Raw genomic sequence first — 26,475 nt, forward strand, 5'->3', positions numbered from 1 at the left:
TGATCGTTCCCGCTCACACAACACAAGCTATCGTGAACCTTCGGGTGAACGTAGCAGTGAGTTCTCTCACCAACCTGAGAGCTCTCGCGACCACGACCAAGTTGGCGCGCACGACCGACTTGACGCGCACGACTGTCTTGGCGTGCGCAAACAAAATGACGAACACGGTGCGCGGGTTCATCCTATGGCGCGCCATATATGCGAACATCCTGTTGCTCACCATGCGCGCGACCATCCTGTTGCTCGCCATGCGAGCGAACAACACACTGCGCGCCAGGTGCGCGAACAACCTCAGGCGCTCCACGACCGCGAAAAAGGTGCGCGCAATCGGGAAGGGCGCGCGCACGAGCCTCCTTCCGCCTACCAACAGTTCGGCGCAAGAGCGCACTACCATCTTGGCGCTCACAATCAGTCTCTCAAGCCCCTTAGGCCTCAACAGAGACAACAGTCGCCTGCGCGACCGAGCCCAGACCCTATCCCTAAGGGTAGGCCTTTGCCGATCTTGCCTGTAGAGAAGCCTCCATCAGACAAGAGGGTTAGGAAACCTGCCCAGGTTCCCAAACCCAGGGAGCAGTTCTTTCCTAAGGATTTTCCCCTTAGTTCCTCAGGAGCCCGTGACCCCCCGTGGCTTAGCACCTTATTCAGTGTAATGTGCCAAGCCATGAGAGAAGTCGTTCCCCGCTCCCAGTCCTTAGGTAACACACCTAGGATTCCCTTGTCGCCTCCTCTCTTCCCAGGGTCCTCTCCTCCCTCCAATCCTAGGAGGAGTTCAGAAGATCCCGCACAGGCAGGTCCTTCTGGCAAGGGGAGACGGTCATCCCCTCGCAAAAGACCTCTGGAGGAGATTAGGCATGAACCTCAGGGTAGCCCCCTGTAGTTCAAGATGCCACAGGCCAGGCTAAAGGGGAAAAGGAAAAGGATTCGTCCTTCGCCCCCTAGGAGGATAAGGTTACTTCCTATGGAGACTCCTTCCGTCCTTTACCGGTCGAGATAGTGTCTAAGGAGACCCGACCTGCGACCGGATGGGACTCACCCCCGTACGGTAACGGACTTACATTCCACCCGTAAGCCGATGGAGTCCTCTAGGCCCTTGTGGACAGAGGACATCCGGCCTCGTGGGAGAGAACCGAAGGATTTGTTCACCATCCCCAAATCCTCGGCCAGGCTTCCTTCCTCACTGCCTCCCAGGCAGCCAGAAGCGAGCACCTCCCCGGTAGTCTCCCTATCCCCAGTCTATACAGTTGACGACTTCGACCCACTCCGGGCTCCTATGGATGAGTGCTCGGACGTGGAAGGGCAGAGCGATCTCGAGGACAACGCTCTGCCAGCATCCGCTAGCCCTAAGCTTACAGAGGATGAGAGGAAGGAGTCGGAACACACCTTCTGGCAGGTCCTAGCCTGCATCCGTTCCATCAATGGACTTCCAGATCCATTGGCAGCCCCTCTAGATGGAAAAGAAACGGTCCTTAACCAGTTCTATGGCACTCAGAAACCTCATAGGACCAATGCAGCTTTACCCTGGTCAAAGGGGTTGAAGAGTGCCAAACAGAAGGCAGTGTCCCAGGCAACTGGGTCCACCTCTTCTCTCCGCTCCAACTCGTCCTGCAAGCTCCTACCTACTCTGTACGTGTTTCAGAGGAGGTACTACAAGATCCTTGGGGAATCTCGTCCAACGCTGCCTCTCGACCACTCTATAGAGGCACTCTCGAAGGCCACCCCTTCAAGAAACTTAGGGGAATTTCAGTCTCCTTTTTGGCCTCTGAAATCCTAAACCAGGAGAAGGTGGCGAAGTACGCCATGCAGGCTACTTCGTGGCTGGATTTCTGGTTAGGATCTTTAGGACAACTGATGCGGTCTAAAGACCTGTCTCGAGAGTCCTCCAGGAAATCTTTGGAGACTTTCCTATTGTCTGGCACTCGGGCCATCGAGTTCCTCTCCCATCAGGTAGTGAACCTTTCGGCCAACACTATCCTGAAGAGGAGAGATGCCGTCATAGGCAAGTTCTGTAGACATCTCCCTCAGGCCGAAGTAGCAAGACTAAGAAATGCTCTTTTCGAGGGCAATTCTTTGTTCCATCCCGAGGATGTCGAGCGTGTGGCAGAGAGGTGGAGGAAGTCCAGTCAGGACTCCCTTATCCGAAAGGTCTAAACAGTTAGACCTTACCCCTCTCAGCCACAGCGGAAAGCACAGCAAAACCCGCTGCCAAAAAGGGCTAGAGACCCAAAACAGCAGGGTAAAAAGGGTGCAAAGCAGGCCTTTCACAGCAAAAAGTCCTTTCGTGGAGGAAAGGGTAAGAAGGGATAGGGATCTGGCCGAGGCCGGTCCCAATAAGACAGGCAATCCTCCCATTTTCCCACCTGTTGGGGGGATGCCTGCAAAGCCGCTGGCACAGGTGGCTTCATCACGGGGCCGAACCCTGGACGGTCGAGGTGATTCGTTCAGGGTATCGTATCCCGTTCATGCTCTCTCTCCCTCCACTGACTCGAGTGCCGATTCCATCGAACTCCTGTGCGAAGGGATCTGCACAGGAGTTTGCCCTCAGGGCAGAAGTCCAGTCCATGTTGGAGAAGGAAGCTCTCCAGGAGGTCCTTGATGGGTCCCCAGGCTTCTACAGTTGACTCTTTCTTGTGAAAAAGGCATCTGAAGGCTGGAGACTAGTCATCGACCTCTCGGTCCTGAACAGGTTTGTTGAACAGATACCTTTCAGGATGGAGACGGCCGACACAGTCAGACAAGCGATAAGACCCTAGGACTTCATGTGCACTCTAGATCTGAAGGACGCATACTTCCAGATCCCAATTCACCCATCTTCCAGGAAGTATCTGAGATTCATGTTCAATCGGAAGCATTACCAGTTCAGAGTACTGTGTTTTGGTCTTTCCACAGCACCCCAGGTATTCACGAGAGTATTTGCCCTAGTATCGTCTTGGGCTCACAGAGTCGGCATCCGTCTCCTAAGATACTTGGACGACTGGCTGATTCTGGCAGACTCGGAGGCGGCCCTTCTCCGCCACCGAGACGAGCTTCTAAGGTTTTGCCAGGATCTGGGGATCGCGGTAAACCTCGAGAAGTCTCAACTGCTCCCCTCTCAAGAACTGGTATACCTAGGCTTGCGATTAGACACCCTAAAGCACAAAGCGTTTCCATCAGACTAAAGGATCCAGAGACTGAGAGAGATAGCACAGGTCTTCCTCAGTTGGGAAGAGCTCCCAGCACAGTTTTGACTTCTCCTTCTCGGTCACCTCTCTTCCCTGACCCGACTGGTCCCCAACAGTCGCCTCAGGATGAGGTCCCTCCAGTGGTACTAAAATCCCAGTGGAACCAATACTCCGATTCCTGGGATCACCTAGTCCGCATAGGACTAGAGGACAGTGGGACCTCAGGTGGTAGCTGGCGGAGCTGAACCTCTGCAAAGGGGTCGATCTTCTTATCTCTCTCCCGGAATTGATGCTTTTTTCGGATGCATCTAAAGAAGGGTGGGGGGCTCACATGCTGCACCATTACATCTCCGGCCAATGGTACGAATCAGAAAGGTACCAGCACATAAATCTCTTGGAGATGAGGGCAGCCTTTTTGGCCCTCAAAGAGTTCCACCAGGTCCTGGCGGGGCACTCCGTCGTACTGATGAGCGACAACACCACGGTAGTAGCTTATCTAAGCAAACAGGGCGGTACCGTTTCGCAGCAGCTGTGTCATCTTGCAGTAGAGATACTCAGATGGGCAGAGGACAACTCGGTGACTCTATCAGCTCGCTTCATTCCGGGCAAGCGGAATGTGCTAGCAGACAAGCTGAGCAGAGCAACTCAGATTGTTGGCACCGAGTGGTCTTTGAATCCTCTGATAGCCAACAAAGTCCTGACTTTGTGAGGTTCCCCGACTGTGGATCTGTTCGCAACGGCCATGAATTTCAGGCTCTCGTTGTACTGCTCCCCAGTCCCGGATCCCCAAGCTCTTTGGCAAAATGCTTTCCAACAACAGTGGATAAACCTGTACGCTTACTCGTTTCCCCCGTTCTGTCTGATGAGAAGTCTATCAAAGTCCATGTGTTGAAAAAAGTTCGACGAGGAAGCAACTTTTCTAGGATCATGACCTGTGGGTGTACTGTCAGGATCCGCTCTGCGAATATAGTAAGTGAGTTTTGCCCTCAATTGTTTTAGGGATAGGTTCGATCCTGAGGTTTCGCCTCGGAAGAGCTGTCCCTCTTTGAAGTCTGAAGTTCTTCGAAGATAGACCTTAAGGCACTCTACTGGACATAGAGAGAATCCTCCTTCAGAGGGCAGATTCTCCAAGGACCCCACCTCTTCATGGGAAGCTCTTTTTTGGTGAGAAAAGTAGGATCAGGAAAAAGATTCAGTTCTCCCTCTTGTGTGAACTGAATATGGCCTTCGTTCCTGGATAAGGCCACTATTTCACTAACTCTAGCCCCTGAGGCTATAACGAACAGGAATATCACTTTTTGTGTTAGATCCTTTAGGGTACAATCCTCATTGTTCAAATTCGAAGCATAGTGCAAGACTTTGTCCAAAGACCATGATATGGGCTTTTGAGGGGTTCCTGGTTTGAGTCTAGCGCATGCTTTCGGAATCTTATTGAAGATTTCACTTGAAAGGTCCACCTGAAAGGCATAAAGAAGAGGTCTAGTCAAAGCTGACTTACACGCAGTTATTGTGGTGGAAGCAAGGCCTTTTTCATGAAGGTAGATGAAGAAGGAGAGGCAGAAATCTATTGAAATTTCTGTTGGTTTCATTGTTTTCACAAAGGAAACCCTCTTCTTCCAAGACGATTCGTATTGTCTTCTAGTTGACTTTGACTTGTATTCTTCTATTAAGTCGATGTTGTCTTTTGAGATCCCGAACCTTTTCTTGGCCGCTAAGGTGAGAAAATCATGAGATGTAGGTTTTTGGTTCTCAAGGACGAAGCATAGATAGTTGACTTCTGAACCAGTTGGGATAGAACTGGGTTCAGTATAGGGAACAGCTTCAGTTTCAGTTCTAGAACTAGAGGAAACCAATTGCTTCTGGGCCATTTGGGGGCCACTACTGCTGCTGTTCCTCTGAAGGATCTCAGCTTGTTGAGGACCTTCAGCAGGAGGTTGGTTGGTGGGAACAGATAGATGCGATTCCATCTGTTCCAATCGAGAGACATGGCGTCCATCGCTTCTGCCCGAGGGTCCTTGTAAGGGGCTACATATCGAGGTAGTTTCTTGTTGTCGCTCATTGCGAAGAGGTCGATCTGCAGTTCCGGGACTTTTTCTAAGATGAAGGAGAATGAGTCTGCGTCTAGGGACCATTCTCTCTCTATCGGCTTTTGCCTGGATAGAGCATCCGCCGTCACATTGCGGAGCCCTTGCAGGTGAACTGCTGATAAGTTCCATCTCTTTTTCCTTGCTAGGCGGAAGATGGCTAACATCACGTGATTGATGTGAGGTGATCTCGAGCCTTGTCAGTTCAGACATTTCACTATTACCTCATTGTCCAAGACCAGTCTGATGTGGGCTGATCTGCGAGGGGATAGTTTCTTCAACAATAGGAAGACTGCCATAGCTTCCAGGGTGTTGATGTGGAAGGTCTTGAACTGGTGCGACCAATTCCCTTGCACTTTGACTTTGATGGGAATGGCCTCCCCATCCTTCCAGTGAAGCATCTGTGTGAATTACCACAGAAGGTTGAGGTGGTTGTAAGGGAATTGTTCTTGTCAGGCTCTTGACCGTTGACCACGGCCTTAGGAGTGTTCGCAGTAGGATCGGTGTCAATCTTTGTTGATCTCTTCGAGCGTTTGATGCGTATCTTCTCCAGACTCCGGACGCATCTTTTAGTTGTGCTTTTAGCACTGGGTCTGTCACTGCTGCAAACTGGAGAGAGCCCAGTACTCTTTCCTGTTGGCATCTTAAAATCTTCTTGAGTTTCAGTAGTCTCTTGACAGATCCCGCTATCTCTCTCCTCTTTTTCGGTGGAATGGAGAAACGATGTGACTGCAAGTTCCAATGGATTCCTAACCATTGAAACTCCTGAGTTGGAGAAAAGTGAGACTTCTTGTGGTTGATCTTGAAGCCCTGGTGTTCTAGGAACTGAATCACCTTTGTGGCTGCCTGCAGACAAGCTGTCTTGGATGCTGCCCACACCAGCCAGTTGTCCAGGTATGCTGCTACCTGAATGCCTTCTAAGCGCAGCTGTTGGACGACAGTGTCCGCAAGTTTTGTAAATATCCTTGGGTCTATGTTTAGCCCGAAGGGCATGGCTGTGAAGGCATATTTTGTCTTCTGTAGCCTGAATCCTAGGTAGGAGGGGAGGGGGCGGCTGACTGGTAGGTGCCAATAAGCATCCGCCAGGTCTATCGAGACTGTGTACGCTCTTTTGGTAACAGGGTCCTTATGTGTTGCAAGGTAAGCATTCAGAACTTGTTGTTCTCGAAGAACTTGTTGAGTGGAGACAAGTCTAGAATGAGTCTGAGTTTATCCGAGTCCTTCTTGGGAACACAAAACAGCCTTTCCTGGAATTTGATTGACTTCGTTTTCCTTATTACCATTTTGTTCAAGAGTTCTGAGGTATATTCTTCCAATAAGGGTGTGGATTGTTGGAAGAATTTAGGAAAAGGGGTGGAATTTTGTTCCATTTCCAACCAAGTCCATTCTTGATTAGGCTGTGGGCCAGGGATCGAAGGTCCAACGATCCCAAAAGTGGGAGAGTCTTCCTCCTACCTGGAGCATCTCATTGCTGAGATGTTCCTGAGGGATTTTTACTACCTTGACCACATCCTCCTCTACCCCTTGAGGGGTTCCTTGAGGAGCCTCTTCTTGAGCCTCTACCTCTGGGGCGAAAGGTAGTCGTGTGCCTCTCAAAGCCTGGATTGAACACAGGTGACTGAGCTACCAGCTGCTGGGGCACCATTTGGAAGGTGGTTTGTGGCTGGGCTACCATTTGGGGCACTGTGGTCATGGTCATGGTTTGATGCCTTGCAGGCCTGCGGGGCTTCTTTGTCTTCCTGTTTTTCGGTTGGGGACCAGCATCTGAGGATGATTTCCTCTTGGAAGACATGCCCCACTTCTGGAGAAGGTTCCTATTCTCCGTGGTGGCTTTTGCGATGATCTCCTGAACCAATTCTTTTGGGAATAGGTCCTTGCCCCAGATACATGAAGTGATGAGCTTCCTGGGCTCGTGTTTGACCATTGCTGCGGCAAACACATGCTCTCTACAGGCCCTCCAGGCCTTACCGAAAGCGTACATGTCCTTAACAAGGGTAGTCATGTGAGTCTTGGCTAGGACCATGTACATATCTGGGGTATTGGAAAGGCCTGCACACATCTCCATACAGTTCTGAAGAGACAAAGAAGCGGCTAGTCTCTCTTTTGTCTCCTGTTCCCTTCTTAAATGGTGATCTGACAGTTTTGGAAGGTTCTCATTGAACTGTTGACCTGCTAGCTCTGGATCCAGTTTAGAGACTGAGAAGGTTAGATGAACCTCGTTCCATTCCTTCTCACAGGTAGGCATGGCTAAATATAATGGTCTGCATTCCTCTAGCACTGGGCAACGGTTTGCCCGCGTCCTCTGCTTTCAGATGATTAATAAGTTGAAAGTGACGAATGAATGCTAGAAAAAAGGAAAATCGCAAAAAATGGAGAGAATCAAAAGAGTTGGAAAGATACGTTGTAGATGTGTGTGTGGGAGAGCAAAGTAAATGTATGAAAAGGAATTGGGGAAAGTATTACGGATAGAATAATGATAAGTGACGGACAATAATGATGTGAAAGAGATATCATACTAATACCTGTATGCATGATAGGTTATATCAGTGAGGTAATTATGTGAAAGTGAATGAACATATCAGTGGGATAATATAGTAAATGTGAATACAGGTTTACGACGGATTAAACAATGTTAATCAGCTGATTTGAATGTAAAAAAATACGTGAGATTATAATTCGCTATGTTTTTAGTTATAAATACGTTACTAAAATGTGAATATTAGGCTACCGCTGAAAGTAATACCCCTATAAATAGCTAAGGTTTGTATCGTTAGGAAAAATACAAATTACCTCCAAATTTGTCATTTTTGAGATTAGATATTGTATCCTATTAAAATATAATTCTTTGTTCTTTGTGTAATTTTTTTTTACAATTATATTAGACAATCATACTTAAAAGCTGTATTTCATAGGATCTCTGCTGTTCGACATATATAATCGTCAGTTCTTGATGTTTGTGAGCCTTGTGTGGGTAGCAGTATCAGTGACAGTGCTGCCTTTCACCGTACCAACAGCACTTTGGTGGACATTTACAACCACTGCTGCCTTGGGTGTTGGCCTCGGTTTCTTATTTACAGGTGAGTAATTAGGGATATATTTTTGGTTATACAAAATGCACACCATAATGTATAAATGTCAGTTTTGTGGTCGAGATCTTTTTCCTACTGTATGGACTTGTTTTATTTCATAAAAAGGTTAGTAGAGCAAATTCTTCATTATCTATGAAGATTCATCTTACCATTTTAAATAAAGTAATATGAACAAATTTAGAAAATATTTTCCAACCCTCATGCAATAAAGCATGACCATAATGTGTACTCTTTTTGTATGAATAAAGGGATTTTGATGAAGGAAAAATCTATTTCTGGGCGAGAGACCTGTGCCGTTCCATGAAATGCTCCTTTTAGCATCATTTCTAAGGTATATAACTGCTATATATTACCAGAGAAAAAAAGTTGCATTGGAATGCCAGGGATGAACCCAGTTCGCTCACCTATATAAGGTGTCGGTATAGTAACTGGGGCATGAAAACCACTGTCAGAGGTCTCGTGCCATTTAGATATCTCCTCTTCAAATACCCCCGTTACTACGAGGTGCCGTTCTACATTCCACTACTGATCGCTAATACTACTACCTCCACCCACGCGATCATCTTCACTCCTCATAGCACCCAAGCTTGGGCCAATTCTGGGTGGGAAAGCAGTGGGTGGGTTCACTGGGCGGCACAGGTCTCTCGCCTAGAAATAGATTTTCCTTCGTCAAAATCCCTTTTCTGGGCTCAACCTGTGCCGCTCGTGAAATAGTACAAGAGAAATGGTCCCAAAGCTTGGAAACCAACACCTGAGAAGGAAAATAAATTAAAATCTAAAGTCCAAAAAACATGGTTTAATGCAAATTGTATATATATGTAAATATAAAAGTATTCCAAAATAAGTTGTTTTAACAATTCCTTATCATAAAGGGTAGAAAAATAAACAAGATAATTTACAACATAATGAATTCCAAATCTATGGAAGTAAAAAGGGGGAGAGCAATACGATGCCCAAACAAATGCCGTAAGGTTAAATAACTATATACAATCTGATATCACAAGGGTGCAATCCAGGTGAAAAAACAAAACAAAACTACAGTAGGGACAATAAGTAAGGCAGGTAGAGGGAAAGTGAAAAAAGATAGAACAAGACCTTATGATTATGGATCATGATTTTCAGGAGGGACCACATTCCCTGCTGCCACTGCTGCAAATTTTAGGGCTTCCAAAGGTTTTAAATAGTGGTGTTTAAAAACTGCTGGGGACTTCCAGCCTGTATATCTTTTCAGTTCATAGAAATTCATATGGTGAAAGTAATTAATGGATGTAGCTACTGCTCGTATATCATGAACATGTGGGAATGATTTCTGGGTTAGCTTGTTTAATGAAATACAGAATCTGTTGTCTGATCCCTTTCAGGGTAATGGTTCCTCCATTTTCTCTAATAAATAAGGGCCCCGAGGACTTATTGGAAGTTCTATTTAAATATGCTTTCAGAGTGTTTACTGGACATAAAGATGGGTCCTGAGGAAGTGGAACAATCTTCCAGGGGGACCATCTGTTCTGAGGGTCCTCATTTTTTGCTAAGAATCTTTAGTCTGGAGAAATTAGTATTTCTCCCGACGAGAGAAATTCAATATGACCTGGATCTCTAGACAAGGCTGAAAGTTCTGATATTCTGGCGCCAGATGCTAGGCTCATTAAGAACAACATTTTTCTTAATAATGGTATGTAATTACAAGACTCGTTAAGAGTATCAGAAGCCAACTTAAGAACATCATTCAGAAACCAAGAAACTGAGCTAGGATGAGTTGATGGTTTCAATCTGGCACAAGCTCTCGGGATGGACGAGAAATATGAATCTGTAAGGTTAATATTAAATCCAATTTGGAAAATCTTCTTCAAGGCTGATTTAATTGTTGTAATAGTATCAGCTGCCAGGCCTGATTCAAATAGAGTTCTAAAAAAGGTTACTGCCAGATTCATAGTCATCATCTCAGCCTTTGAGTCTCTTAAAAACTTTGCGAGTTTCTTTACAGCTGAATCATACTGTCGAAGGGTGGATTCTCTCTTATCTGATTCTAAAAATAAGGTATTCTGAGGATCAATATCTGCATCTCTTTGAGCTGCAAATTTCATAAAGTCCATAGCGTTAGGGAACTCTTGAATTTTTGAGGAAGCTAACACACTGCGAGTTTGTACTACTTGTGTTAGTATTGGATTGGGAATCCGTTGAGGATGGAGACCCAATTCCACCTGTAGGGGAAACCAGTTGCTCTTGGGCCAGTTGGGGGCTACTAGAGCCACTTGGCCTCTGAAAGTTCTGAGTTTGTCTAGCACCTTCATTAACATATTTATTGGTGGGAATAGGTAAATTCTCTCCCAAGAATTCCAGTGCAATGACATTGCGTCCATGGCATAAGCCCGAGGGTCCAGGTTGGGGGCTACATAGCACTTTAGTTTGTGGTTGGATCCTGTTGCAAACAGGTCTATTTGGAGACCCGGAACCTGATGTAAAATCCATTTGAACGACTTTAAGTCCAGTGACCACTAAGATTCCAGCGGAATTGTCCTCGAAAGTGCATCTGCCACTACATTCCGTATTCCTGCTAGATGAACCGCTGACAGATGCCAATGGTTCATAGTCGCCATGGAAAATATCGCTATCATTACATGGTTTATGTGATTCGACTTGGAACCTCCTCTGTTTATGCAGTGGACTATAACTTCGCTGTCCAGCACCAGTCTGATATGTTGCTTCTTTGCTGGAGCAAGCTTCTTTAGAGTCAAGAATACTGCCATGGCCTCTAAGATATTGATATGAAGTTGGCGAAATGATATTGACCATAGTCCCTGGACTTTCTTGTACTGGGAGTACCCTCCCCAGTTGGTTAGAGAGGCGTCTGTGTGAATGACCAGTGTTGGTGGTGGAAATTTTAGTGGGATGGATTTTGCTAGATTTTTTACTTTTGTCCATGGCTGAAGTCTTTTCCTCAGAATTGGTGGGATTCGAGCTATTTTGTCTCGATATCTCTTGTTTGCTTTGGACCGCCATACTTAATTTATATCTTTCAGTCTGGCCTTCAGTAATATGTCTGTTACTGAGGCAAACTGAAGGGCACCTAATGTGAAAAAATAATCTAATTGCAAGTAAAAAATTCTTTACATTTTATGATCACTGTCTAAGAACATAGAATGACCATAAATTACTAGTCTCATGTCCTGCGAGTCCAACAACAACATTTGAGAAATAAAAAAAAACAAGTGTTACATTTGTTAACAAAAAATGAGAAAGATTATAAAATGGGCAACAGGAGAGATAGCACAAGTTATAGGAGAGACAGCATGGGTAGCAGAAGAGACAGCACGGGCAGCAGCTTAGATAGCATGGGGAGCAGCAGTGACAATTGGGCAGCCGAAGAGGCAGCTCTGGCAGCAGGAGCTAGTGGTTTTGTAGCACGTTGAACATCCACACCAAGGAGCCTTTTACATCCCCTAGCAATAGCTGTCACAGCCGGGCTAGCATAGAGAGAAGGCAGGGAGAAGTCTTGAAGTTGTTGGTCAGTGGTGGAAGGTTGGTATGGTAGGTTTACATATTTGACACCACATGGCTTGTTAGGTGGTATTGAACGTCTTTGTCTCTTGCACGCACTACTCTGTAACTCTTATTTCATCGAAATCACCACTGGCAACATCAGATTCAGAGGGTTGCTCATAATCTTTGTCAGTATCAGAGTCATCCCAAATCTTGCTTTCAACTTTTTCATCTTAATTTTAATTTCACTTGGCAACAAAGAACTTACTTCTGACATACCAGACTTATTCATAATGTCCTCAAGTTTGTATGTTATCACAATTGAGGGGTAAAATTTACCCAAAGCACAACATATATGGCCCCACGACAGCGTGAGCGCAGAAACACTACCTTCAAGCATGAGAGCTAATAGCCAAATGAAGCTACACAAAGACCCACGTGGCTTCCTCCACCCATGCAACTCTGCGCTCATGAAACACATGGGTGTAGGGTAGAAATTACCCACCAGTGTTCTAGGGTTAAACCTGCTTACGCAGTATGCCACGAAATCCCTCAGGAAGCAGGTGAAGCTGTGGCCAGTTGAAGTCCTCATGCTTGGGACTCTTTTGAGAGTTGAGGCTCTTGACCAAGTCAGACAGATAGCAGTCTGACTGCAGGATCCTGGCATTCTCGGCAGAGACATTGTCAGCTGAGTTAAACTAGAACAGGAGCTGGAGTGATTTCCTGAGAAATCACTATCAGAAGCTTTGTTGCTAGAATGTGTTGTTAGCTGTACCACTGGTGGGCCTTGTCTGTTCTCGACCTTAGTCTGGTGTCTCCTCTTGATGATGCCCCCTGTCTTGGAACTGTCTGCCCCAACATCAGCTGCTGGGACCCCTTCCAGTCTGCTGGATTGGGCCTGGTCAGCCAGAAACTGACTTCCTACCCCACTGATAGGGTTTTCAGGCTGGCTAAATTGATTGGTTGATGGAACAGTTGTGGAGGCAAAAGGTCTAGACAAGGCAAGATGTCCAGATAAGGCAAGAGGTCAGACAAGGTGGGACTGTACTCCGACCTGTAGCAGAAACCTGCTACAGGTGGGAGTACAGTCTAGAACCCTGAAGTGAGCTGAAGTCAGCCAATAGCATCTCCAGTCACTGGAAGTGCCAGACTACATTTATTTTTGTTTGGTGAAGTAGATAGAGCACTTGTTGTCATAGTTGTTGTGACCCCAGTGGTAGCAGGACATGATGGTGACAATCCAACTGGATCTCACATCACCAACTGGAGCTTCAATGATCTGACTTCAGCAATCGGATCACTCACAAGTGATCTAAGGGTCTCAAGATTCCACCTAAGTCTCTTCTTGGTTTTCTGAACCTTGGCTGATGACAATGCTATATCATCTATAGGTTTCTTCTTTTCTGGGTCTGGGCATCAAATTATGTAGTAATTATTGGCCTGTGGCCAGTTATAGCATGCAGGGTCACTATCAGGTTGCAATCTCAATTCTGCCAACCCACAGGTAAATAGATGGTCCCAGGAATTACACTACTATCAGGATACTGGGCACCATCTCTTGTTTTTCTTCTAGGCAAGGGGACCCAACAAGCTAATGAACCTTAGGTGAATTATTTTTGTGTTATTATTACAGTAGCCTACTTTAAAAAAAGCCAAGATAAATTTAAAAGCTTGATTTTTTTATATGATCATTACTATTTTATACATGAAAAATTTATCTCGGGTATTTTTAATATTCTAAAGGAGTAAACTAAGCAAATTAATAAAAGAATGTTATTAAAGGAAAATAACAATAAGTCTATTCCAATAGCATAATTAAAAAGAAAAACTAAAGTTCTCTAATGGAGAAAATATCTATAACTACCATAACAACCTTTTACCTTGAGAAAAAGAAAAAAATAAGGTATTACTGAAGCTAGAAGATAACCAGTTCACAGCGGGGTACTGATCCACCATTACACAAATCCCTCAATATAGCAATGCAAATTATATTTGGGGTCCTTTGCCAAAATAAAGAAGGTGAGAACCTTCATAGGCACATCATTTACAAATTACAAATTACAAGATTAGGTGAAACACAGCTTGAAAGGCAGATATAATTTCAGACATAATTGTAAGAACATCCCCTACAGCATTTGCCTGTGTCACAGGTGGCACCCACATGCACTCTTGTTGAAATATCAGGTGTGCCACTTTGTTCACTTTAAAATAACTAATCAAATTCACTAGACCTGGGATACCATTTCCAAAAAGTACACACAAGCCTGACCCTTGGCCAACGGTCCTTTGGCACTTCACAACACTCAGACACCAAAACACCTACAGTAATCGTCTTCTCATAAATGGATTATTAAGTGAAGAGTATATTCTGGTTTTTACTATTATTCTACTGGATGTTTACAAATATACTGTGTGTAGGGGGTTGCACAAACCTGAAACAAACGAAAAAATTGAGACAAATTAAATGGAAGATGAGGGCTGACATATAAAATTATAAGAATATTATAACAACCAATCAAAAGTTAATCAAAGAAACATATTTCTATACAAATAACATAACTTTTACAGTGCCACTCCTCGCAGAGTTTCAGCCCCAACAGGTAGACCATCGGCAGCAGACAGGCTGAACCTTTCTAAAGGATCATCTGGCTTTTAATGATCCAGAACATATTGGACATCGGTTTATACATGAGTCCCTGAACCTGCTGGCAAGGCAAAGGGGGACAATATGTTCCACAAGTGATAACCTGGTATAGTAGACCCCTTGGGTACGGCGTCCCCAGCTTACGTTTTTTTCACGTTACGGTATGGAATACGTTTTTTCGTCCCCTCTTTACGACATTTTTCCCCACCTTACGGCATCGAATTCCAAAACTCAAACTTGGCGGTTTTTACGCATACGACTGTGCGAGTCACTAGCCTACCACCACGATCATACATCACTGTATACGTCACTAAGAAGCTGGTCTGCTATTGGTCGGCGTCACAGCGTCACTAAGATGCCGATACATTATTGGCCGAAATCCCTCCCACAATGCCTGAGAGAGATGCTGCCTCTCTCTCTCTTTGTTATACGCGCGCTCAGTTCAGAATCTCGTGTGCGTTTCGTAAAGACTTGATCTCGTGTGAGTGCTTGCGATATCGTATTTTTTGTGCATTTTAGTGCTTAATTCTAACTTTAATTCATTAGCCATGGGTCCCAAGATTGCTAGTGATGTTAAAGGGAGAAGTAAGAAGATGATTACTATGGAAACGAAGCTGGAGATAATAAAGAAATACGAAGAAGGCATGCGCATCGTTACCCTCGATAGTATGAATGGCCGTAAACAGTCTACGATTGGTACAATTATCAAGAACAAGGAAGCCATTAAAGCAAGTAAGTCTTCTAAAGGCATGACTGTCCTTGCCAGTGGAAGGACCTCAATCAACGACGAGATGGAGAGACTCCTTCTACTATGGATTAAAGAGAAGGAAATCGCTGGTGTTACACTCAAGCAATCGGTAATTTCGCACAAGTCGAGCGCCATCTTCGCCGATCTCGTGGAAGCCCAGAGAGACGGCGGCGGAGACGAAGGAACGTCGCAGCAAGCCCCCCAAGAGTTCAAGGCTTCTCATGGGTGGTTTGATCATTTTAGGAAGAGGACTGGTATTCACTCAGTCGTCAGGCATGAAGAGGGGGCCAGTTCTGACAAGAAAGCAGCAGAAGAATTCCTCAAGAAGTTTGAGAAATTAATTTCCAGAGAAGGCTACATTCCTCAGCAAGTGTTTAGCTGTGATGAAACTGGCCTTTTCTGGATGAAAATGCCCCGCCGTATATATATCACAGCTGAAGAAAAGAAACTTCCTGGCCATAAACCGATGAAGGACAGACTTATGCTCGCATTTTGTGCAAATGCCAGTTGGGACTTAAAACTTAAGCCCCTACTGGTATACCACTCAGAGAATCCTCGTGCCTTCAAGGCACAAAATATCATGGAGAGGCTCTCGGTATTTTGGAAGTCAAATGGCAAGGCCTGGGTCACGAAGACCATATTTTTTGTGTGGATAAACATCTGCTTCGGTCCTGCTGTCAAGAACTTTTTAGAAGAGAACAATCTTCCTTTCAAATGTCTCCTGGTACTGGACAATGCCCCTGCTCACCCTTCTGGACTCTAGGACATCATTCATCCTGACTTCTCCTTCATCAAGGTTCTCTATCTGCCACCAAACACCACCCCTCTCCTCCAGCCTATGGACCAGCAAGTGATTGCCAACTTTAAGAAGCTTTACACGAAGCATCTGTTCAAAAGATGCTTCGAAGTGAAAGAAAGCACTCAACTCACCCTCTGTGAATTTTGGAAGGGGCATTTTGACATCGTTCAATGCCTGAAGATGATCGACAAGGCTTGGAATGAGGTTTCACGGCGCACCTTGAACTCCTCATGAAGAAACTGTGGTCAGCTGTTGTGGCAGAACAAGACTTCGAAGGTTTCGATCCCTCAACCGAAGACGAGGCCGTTGATGATCCTGCCCTTGAGGGTGATGTTGAGGAAATAATTTCAATCGGGAGGTCCATGGGGCTTGTTGTTGATGAGGCTGACGTCCATAACCTTATCGAGGAGCACAGGGAGGAGCTTATGACTGAAGACTTGAAGGAGTTGGAGGCAATGCAGTTGACCATCATTCAAGAAGAGCACAGCTTTAGTGGTGGCGAGGACGGGTGGGAGACTGAAGAAACGACATCGGCAGAAATAAGGGAAGCTATCGGTTGGTATGAAAACCTTAGGAGTTTCATTGAAAAAAAACACCCAGAAAAACTTCACACAGGTCGTCTTATGGAGAGTGTTAATGACAAGTGTGAGTCATTTTAGAAATATGTTGAGGAATCGTCAGAAACGGGCTTCTTTGGATAGATATTTCTCCAAAAGAGAAATGTCAGAAAGCAAAGATGATAATAGTGATTCTATTAAAAAAGCTAAAAAAGAGTAATTTTTTAAGTTCTAAAAAAAAAATCATAAAAAAAATTTTAAAAGACAAAAGTAATAAAAAAAAAAACCTTTTTTATTTAAAGTGTTTAATAGTAAGAATAAATTTATTATTAAGTGTACATAACATAATTAGCATTGATACGTTTTTATATCTTCCGTGTCCTCCCCCCTCTGACTCCACCCACTACCAGCTCAAGTCACGTCACTCCAAAGGTAAATAAAATTTAATTTTTCCTTTACAGTACAGTACAGTATATGATTTTTATTTATACAGTACCTGTAATGTTATTTAATTTTATACTGTACAGTACATGTATATTATATATAAGTACACTGTAGTACAGTGCTTACTATACTATTTTGTTACGTACTGATTTTCAATGTTTTTACCTGGGGTTTTGCACGCATTAGCTATTCTATTGCTTACCATATGACATTTTCACCTTACGATACCAACTCCAGAACGGATTAATGTCGTATGGCGGGGGCCTACTGTAGTATGATCCTTGTTGTGAGACATGATCTCTCAATCCAAATGGTATTGTCTATAACCATATTCATGGTTCCTAAAAGAACATGCTTGGTTGCAAGAGGGCTGTCACCTAAGTTGATGTCCCTCCCTCAGCTATTGCTTACTTTGATCTCTCTCCCTCAGCTATCACCTAAATTGCTCTCTCTCCCACAGCTCCCTCAGGTATTACCTACATTGATCTCCCTCTCACAGCTATCACTTCAACCAGTCAATCTATAACCATACAGGGACATTATCAGCAAGTCCTGAGATTTATACTAGGAAATTGAGAAATCGTGTTCAAAGGGGACAATGGAACAGCTCAGTCCTTTGAGTTCAGGACTCTCATCAGTTTTTATTTTGTGGGGGCAGGTACTAAATCATCCCTGAGTTGGACCTGATATTGAATTTTTTAAGCTAGAATAAGTAGGCTACCTATCAATGACAAAATTTCCATTAGAGTCTTCTTCCACTGTTCTATTAGAAATACAGTGAAACCAATGGTTATTGTCATTAAACCTATCTGATTCTTATTTTTATGGGGCTTTACTACCATATTCAAGTAAATATCATAGTTTTTTTTTTTTGTTGAGTCAAGGTATTCCACTTTAAGTGCCTTTACTTTGGTTTCAGCACAGCACAGCCTTGTAGTGGCAAGTTGGGTACATCCTTTGGTGATATGGGTCCTGTTATACCAGTATGATTGGCTAGTACTGGGGGCAATGAGGGAAGACCTATTGAGATCCTGAATATTGTTTCTGTGCTTACTCAACAACTTGTTCATTCTCATCTATCAAGAAGAATTGATCCTGTCTCTAGTCCAGTTGATTCTCTATATGATATTGACAATGGCTTCACCTTCATTTTGGCCTTTCCCATTCACCAAAACAATTCAGTCCTTCCTGGACTTGTTAAAGGTGTTCAGGAAGGAAAAAAGTTATAGACTGACAAGTGGATGCCTTCTGGGACCCATGACCTTAGAAAAGTTCATTCTATACACCAGATTGAGAATGAGGCTGCTCCAGTTCCATCTGAGCTGTCCTTGGGACAGACATCTAGACCCAAGTTAATGGTAGTCTCCCCCTTTGAGGTGCAACCAGGAGTGATGACTGGGTGAGTAGATCAGTAGAAACTAGCAGTGGAAGTCATTCTGGAGGGGAGAGTACTGGACACATTGATCTGTGACATATTGTTGTAAGGATGGGGAGCGACTATGGAAGACCTCTACCTCTACAACCTATAGAAAGAAAAGAAAAAATAAGTACACATCAATGGACTCAAGATGTTTCTTGTCTGGAAAACCCTATAGAGAGTAGAGGTAGGTAGTGGTGAAAGTTATGGCTCTCTTTTTCGACAATACCATGACTCTAGCCTACATCAAAATACAAGGAAGGAGCCAGTCAGAGACCATGATACTGTTAGTAAAGATTCTATTGTGTTGGATGGGAGAGATGGATATCACTTTATTTTCTAGGTTCATTCTATGATAACAAAACATTTTGGGCAGACCAGCCGAGTTAAAAGAGTACAGGTCACCCTCATGAAGTGTTCTGTCATTCCAAAGGGTGTCTGGACTTTTGGAAGACATGGGGGAAGTAGAAGGGGGACATGTTTGCTCCCTCACTGGAAAGGAAAGTATACATTTACTGCATCATGGTGCAGGATCCCTTGGATTGAGCATTGCTTACCATGCTTCAGGAATGGTTGAATTTGGACATTTACATGTTTCTCCTATTCTCCATGAACCTTTAAGTGGTCAAAGTTAAGAAGCATTCACAATGCAAGAATAACCATCATAGCCCATAATTGGCAACAGAGTGACTGGTTCTCTGACCTCTAATAGTGGATAAACAAATCACCCATCCAAGATGACCAGATATTGTCAGACAACCACAATGCTAATTAGTATATCAAAAGTCCCTTTTGCTTCATCTGGCTGCATGGAGAGAAACCACTGTCTAATCAGAGCAAGATTAATTTTTAAGTCTGCTCGACTGTCAATCATAGTCTCCAAGAACAAATCAACATACAATTTTTTTATCAGTATCAGTAAAATAGTTACTATAATTTGTGTAAATCCAAGGGCATTTTGTACACCAAGATGGATTTGAATATAATCATCAAGCTCACTAGGATTTTTGGTCCTTTGCTTTAGGAGCTACAGGAGGATGCTGTGTTCCATTGTTCAAGATGTTGGATTGTATTTGATCAGCAGCTCTGTGCTTGGGACACAGTTATATCATTCATCATTAAGTCATTGAAGGTCAAAAATAAAGTTTGGTAGAATGTTGATTTAGTTCTAAATTTCTTGAAGAAAGGATCCTTTGAGACTTTGGAGTCTGCAAGTCTGAGGAATTGGATCGGCACGATGTTATTCTGGTTAGCTTTAGTATCTGCTAAGAGGATTGGCAAGTGTCATGCCCTCTCATTCAGGTTGTAATTTTTGGAGGAGAGAATACTCTTATCTACTCCTACTCCCCAAGTTCAGGGTAGAAAATAACTACCTTATAAAGGAACTTTGCAGATATGTAAAATATCTTCCTTTAAAGTGTTTTTTGGCTGGAACCCAATGAAACCTAGTTTTTGCCCAGTGAGAGTTTTGCAAATCTACCTCAAGAAATATGTAAAAATCAGGAGTCCAGTAAAGAACGTGTTTGTTGAGTAAGGTTACCTACTAGGCTTGTGCTAAGAGCACTGGTAAAAGTTAACACTCGAGTTTCAGGCAAATGGCCACTTCTTTGAATTTCCTAAGGAATGTCGTTTTATAGAATTTGGAAAGCTCTTCATTGTTCACCATGAATTGTCTTTTAGGGTTAGGATAATTCAAGTTAAATATTCATTAGGACCTTAAGTATCAATAGCATAGACTCAATTTGACAAATATTGGGGTTTTAAGTGCATATAGTAGGTTTAGAGATTAGTTTGTTTAGATCGCATCTCAGTACACTTACGATAGGGTTTAGTCCATAAAAAGGCACTTATTGTTTAGAAGGTAAGATCCTGTTAGAGAAGATTTCCATGATTCATAGGGTCATGGCACACTTTTGAGTACAGGAGAGACCCATGTTCTGCATATTTCTCTCATCGATATTCCTTTTTCATAACTATAATTCAGCCACCACTACTCTCATAACAGACTAGTTTGGTAGGCAGCAATGAACTTTGGTATTGTTCATTGAAATAAACATATTCAAGATAATAGAAGTTTTTCAATACTGTACTGCCCAAAGTTCATTACCATTCTCTTCTTCCTTCCTACACACAGTGTAGGTGTTAGGTTCTCACATAAGTCTAGATATACTCCCAGTTGGAGTGTAAGGTTAGAAGAACACAATCTCTACTTTCATAGGGCAGCCACTTATTTAGGTCGCAACCAAGCATGTTTAGAGCATGCTAAACAGGGAAGCTATCATACCGATTGGGAGAGCTGTCAAAATATTTTAGTTTATATTTATGGGTCGTTGCTGTTGCCACCAATCGTGAGACAGCACTGAACTTTAGTAAGTATCGATATAATCAATTTCAGTATGAAGATTAGGTTTGTAATCAAAGCTTTCAAGAATATTTTGAATAATAAAGATACTTTAACAGCCTTTTTTGTTTTAGTGCAATAATTGTATTACTGTATTCTTATTTTCTAAAGAATGTAAAATCATAGAAATATATTCATTCATTTGTAGTACTTAATATAATCTTTATTATTTTCAGATATCTATACAGTATTTGATTATAACACTTTGTTGTAGCTTATAAATTATTTTAAACTTGGTTTTATTGAGGAGGAAGCTATAAATAATTTTAAAAAGTACATACAGTACTCTTATTTGCTTTCCAGGTGGAAATGTTTTATGCCTTGACCTTTGGGGCCGACAAGGGGGGGCTTCACTCCAGTCTCTACACTTCAGTTTTGCTGTTGGAGCATTCATAGCACCATTGGTAATCCATCCATTTTTTGTTGGAATGCACCCTGCAGAAATACACAACTTGACAGTAAGTCCTAATGAATTTACAGTGCAAGCGCCAGAAGCTGTAAGATATGTACGAGAGGCTAAAGATTGGGATAGTAGTGAATCATCAAACTTTAGCTCCCTAACTGCTGAGGAGATCAAGGAGCTTACTTTTCCAACTCGGCATCCTTCTTTTGAGCCATATGTTAATGTATCATCTGATACAATTATCTCACTTTCTAACAAAAATCAAAGTGAAATCTCACTTTATAACAAAAATCAAAGTGAAATCTCACTTCCTGACAAAAATCAAAGTGAAATTGTTTCACCTGTAAGTATTTTACCCCCATCTAACACATCCAATGCTGCAAATACTACTGAAAAGCCTAGTGAAGTAAAAAAACCCTCATACACTAATGGGAATAACTTAAAGCCAGATTTTGAGTCAAGATGGCAAAAATTACCCAAAAAAAATATGCCTGACAAAATTGAAATCACTTCTGTCCAACCTATGATTGGAACTGATGATGTGTCTCTTTCTACTGCTATAACATTTGCTAGTAAAGCTACAGTTACTGATGGTATTTCTGAGATATCTATGAGTACAGGTCCTCCTTTTATTAAATCTGAATCGATGATTAATGACCAAATTTCACTCCCTACTAATAAGACATTGTTATCAGAGGAGGTTAAACCCCCTACTCAAATGCCTGCACCTTCTCCAGACATTCAAAAACATACACCTTCCACAAGTGAGCCTCCCAAACTGGATGCAACTACTTCAACTTCTACTTTCATGCCAGTTTCATCCACTGCTGCAAGTGTTTCAACAACATTATTTGTAACTACACTGTCATCCACCACAACAACAGCTAAACCACCTCAGACAGTTACTAGCCCGTCATTAATAGTAACTCCTATACCAAAACTGATAGTATCTGATCCCCAGGATGAATTGCTTGGAACAGAAAAGAAATATTTTTCTTCTTACACTGAAAGTTACAAAATTCAAGCTACTATCAACACAGATCCTGATAACATGGGCTTAAATGATGAACCTGATGGCAGTTTTCATAATGTTTATGTTGATGATGGTCCAGTTGATGACAATGTTAGTATACCTGAACCTGAGGTATTAGATCTGAAGGAACCTGTTAAGGATGAGACATCATTAGTTATGGAAGATACCGGGGTTTCAACAAAAAGCCCCCTTGGACAGTCTATAATACATATCCTTAAGCCAGGGACATACAGTAATGGAAGTGATGAGAATAACCAATTTTTAGATAATATGGCTCAGCATTTTAAGGAATATGGGGTAACAAAAGTCCATTTAGCATACATATGTATCGGCATATTCATCATACTAAATGCTCTTATATCAGTAGTTATCTTGTGCCATAATCCTAGAGAACCCAGATCAAAACAAGAAGATGGGAACACTGATGAATATCACAAGGGGAGAATGGTATTATTTGTTGTAATATTTTCTGTATTCATGTTTATGGCTGAAGCATTACAAGGGGCTGTTCATCATCTCTTAGCTTCATCCACAACTAACACAGGACTAGATGTCATTAAAGAATCTGGTTTAGATGGTCAGGCTTTGTTTTGGGGTCTAGTGTGTCTTGTTCGATTTTTGTGTATCATGTTATCTGGTTGCTTGAGGCTAAAACCTGGAAAGCTCTTAACTATAGCAATTATTTTCTCTGTGATTGGCTCTATATTTATGACCATAGGATCTTTTGGTAAAGAGGATTTTCTTTGGGGAGGAATAGTTTTTATGGCTTTAGGACTAGCTCCAATTTTGCCCACTAGTTTACTTTGGATGGCTCAGTACATGAGAGTTACACATCGAATGTGTGCACTTATGGTCATTTTAGCCTCATTTGGAAATTCACTCACACACCTTGCTTTAACTCATGTAATTGGGAGTTCTCATCTGTATGCATATATTTTGATTTTTATTAGTGGTAACTCCTTATTCTTTTTATTTTTATCAATGTGTGTTTTATACACTGCACAACGTAGTAAGACTCTAGGTGTCCCTATTGGATATCAGTTAGCTAGTCAACATGAAGAGGAAGATAGCATCGAACTTACTCCATCGGGAAGTGCAGTATTTACACCAAGTGATCCAAGAGTAAGAGAAAATGGGGAAGCTGGTCAATCACTTCTAATTGATTAGAATTAGTACAGTATAGTAGCAGAACTGTAACCTTGTTTGTATATTTTATTTGCACACTATGAATTAAAGTACATATACTCAATGTTAGCACAACACACACACACACACACACTCTCTCTCTCTCTCTCTCTCTCTCTCTCTCTCTCTCTCTCTCTCTCTCTCTCTCTCTCTCTCTCTCTCTCTTATATGGCAAAAATGGTTATTACTGGGAAAGTCATTACACTGTAGACAAAATACCTGTTAGGTTTGTTCACTCATAATAGTCAGTTATTTGGGTATAGTGCAGTACAGTAATAATCTTAAGAACAGGTTATGATTTTTCTATCTAAAGTGAAATTATGAATTATACTGTCCATATAGGGGGTGAGCACTTATATTTTGCCTTGCCTAGCACTCTGTAGATGGCAATTGAAACTTTTTGCTGTCTTTTAGCCTCAGCTACATTGTTGTCTCACTTTTTATCTGTTCTGACTGGGCTTTTCATACTTACCTGTCTATAATTTTCCACCTGGAGTTGCTCTTAATTTCCTTTCAGTTAAGAATGAGTCCTTTGTGCAAGCCATATAATATTACATTTAATAGCTTTTGCTGCATTGTATTATAAAACTGTGATAGACAAAGACCTAGCCTTGATGGGAGTTCAGGAAGATAGAGGAAAGGCTAGAAGAAAGCATAAAAACTCATCTCATATATAGACCTGTAAATAGAAGGGTTGATGTAAAAAACTTTATGATGTTAAATTGAAATAATAATAGTTAATTATTATAAAGCCACTAAAACTAGAGGGCTTCGTAAACCTCCATTACTAGGTTTAATGTATTTCTGTAACATATAATTTGTTTTATTAAAGTAAAAATAATAGACGGTTGAAGGCTGGTGTCTGGATATGTACCAATAAGTTCGTTCTATTTATAAGAGCAGGAAAGGTAGTTCGTAAAATAGACAAGAAATCATAATTCCTTATACTATTTGTACAGTGTAGAAATATGTGTACAGACTGCACTGTATATGTAATATCACAGAGTGATGATAAAAACTCTCTTTACTATCAAAATGACACTATTTATGTATTCAGAGGGAAATTAATAAACCTGTAGTGAGAAGACTAAACACATAATATCTTGGAAATGAGGACAATAAGTGTAAATATAAATTGTCCCAAAATATACAATATTGTCAATGGAAAAATTTGAGAGCCCCATGAGATGTTATATAAAAGGCAGCAAAGGGAATAAAGAGAGAAAAAGACATTGTTGGGAAATTGCTATGTGCAGAGGTTAATTGGAGAAAAGGGGAAAGGCTTCAAGATCTGGCAAGGACAGAAAGACAAGAGAATAATATGTGTGAAGAGGAGGGAGGTACCAAGATTATTGTCGAGGGTAGAGAGGGAGGTGGAAACAGAGTGATAAAAGAAAGTAAAGAGATTGAGTAAAATATAAGAGGACAAAGCAAATAAGATTTTAGGATATAGAAAGTAAAATAGGAAGGAAGGAAATGTGATAGAATCATAACAGAATATTGTGACTCTAATGGAGTGAGAGAAGGAATATGAAGTGAAGGATGTCAAAATGATAGTAGGACATGATATACCTAATATAACATTATTTTGCACCAGTTAGCAAGAAGAGGAGTGGGAGAATGGGTAAAGTCACTCCACTATGTAAATGTGTTTGTGGTAGCTCAAGTCCAACTGATACCACCCATTTTCCATGATTCCCATATTATCTAAAGTTTTTGAACATCTTTTGGCAAATATTCTTAATAGGTTTGCTGTTCTCTGGTTTATAATTTGGTTTTCGCAAAGGCCCTGGAGCATGTGATGCCCCTCTTACAATCTCTAATGCTATACAGAAATCCCTTGATTGTGGTCTGGAAGTTTGTATGATTGGCCTTGATTTTAGTGCTGCCTTTGATCGTGTTAATCATGAGGCCCTTGTTTTCAAATTTAAACAGTTGGGAGTGGGTAGGTTGTTTCTTAGCATCATTATTGAATTTTTAAGTAATAGATTGCAAAGAGTTGTTGTTGACGAGCACTATTGTGAGTATAGGAATGTGATATCTGGTGTTCCTCAGAGTAGTGTTCTTGGCCCATTACTTTTCATACTATATACATATGACATGTGGTTTGGCCTAGAAAACAAGCTTGTTGCGTATGCAAATAATGCTACACTGCATCAATTCCATCTCCTAAATGTAGATCTTGGATTGTTGAATTCCATAATAGAGATCTAGCTAAGATATGTGCATGGTGCAAATTATGGGGCATGAAGTTGAATTCAAACAAAACTCATAGTATGATTGTAAGTAGATCAAGGACAGTGTCTCCTCAACATCCAGGTCTCAGCATTGATAATGTTTCTGTATGACTTAAAATTTTAGGTGTGATTCTCGACAGCAAATTTACTATTGAGAAACACATTAGGTGTGTCTTCTTCAATTGCACAAACAATGGGCTTGTTGAGAAGGTTTTTCAAGATTTTTGGTGATCAATCTATTCTGGAGAGGTTTTAATTCTTTCATTTTAACCTGTTTCGAGTATTGTTCTTCTGTCTGGTTTTCAGCTGCTGATTCTCATCTTAATTTGTTGGACAGGAACTTAGTCTATTAAATTTCTTATTCCTGATCTAGATATTAATCTTTGGCATTGTCGTTCAATTAGTTTGTTATGCATGTTGCATAAGATTTTTCATAATTCTAATCATCCTTTAAATTCAGATCTTCCTGGACAGTTCCATCCTGTTCGAAATACTAGGCATGCAGTTAATTCTAATAGTCAGGCCTTTTCCATCATGAAGCTTAATACTTAACAGTATTCTAGAAGTTTTATTCCAGATGTGACCAAGTTGTGGAATGATCTTCCTAATCAGGTAGTTGAATCGGTAGAACTACAAAAGTTCAAAGTTGCAGCAAATATTTTTATGTTGAACAGGCTGACATAAGTCTTTTTATAGTTTATATATGACATATCTGTGTTGATGTTACTGTTTTTTGATTATTTTATTGTTGATTTTTTTTCATATTTATTTATTTCCTTTTCTCAGTGGGCTATTTTTC

The 26,475-nt window shown here is 41.9% G+C and overlaps 2 protein-coding genes across 2 annotated transcripts in view; one reads left to right on the forward strand and one right to left on the reverse strand.

Annotated features, from left to right (window-relative positions):
- Positions 1 to 24,292, forward strand: part of LOC137646050 (uncharacterized) — a 61,734-nt gene extending 37,442 nt beyond the window's left edge. Inside the window, exons 4-5 of the mRNA XM_068379201.1 lie at positions 8,155 to 8,319; positions 21,122 to 24,292. Of these exons, the coding sequence (XP_068235302.1) occupies positions 8,155 to 8,319; positions 21,122 to 23,421 (2,465 nt within the window). The 3' untranslated portion in view covers positions 23,422 to 24,292. The remainder of the gene's footprint in view (positions 1 to 8,154; positions 8,320 to 21,121) is intronic.
- LOC137646049 (mediator of RNA polymerase II transcription subunit 23-like) overlaps positions 1 to 26,475 on the reverse strand; it is a 714,542-nt gene that overhangs the window by 449,876 nt on the left and 238,191 nt on the right. The gene's annotated exons all lie outside the window — the stretch shown is intronic.

Source organism: Palaemon carinicauda, chromosome 8 (assembly GCF_036898095.1).
Source record: "Palaemon carinicauda isolate YSFRI2023 chromosome 8, ASM3689809v2, whole genome shotgun sequence".
Taxonomy (NCBI): Eukaryota; Metazoa; Arthropoda; class Malacostraca; order Decapoda; family Palaemonidae; genus Palaemon; species Palaemon carinicauda.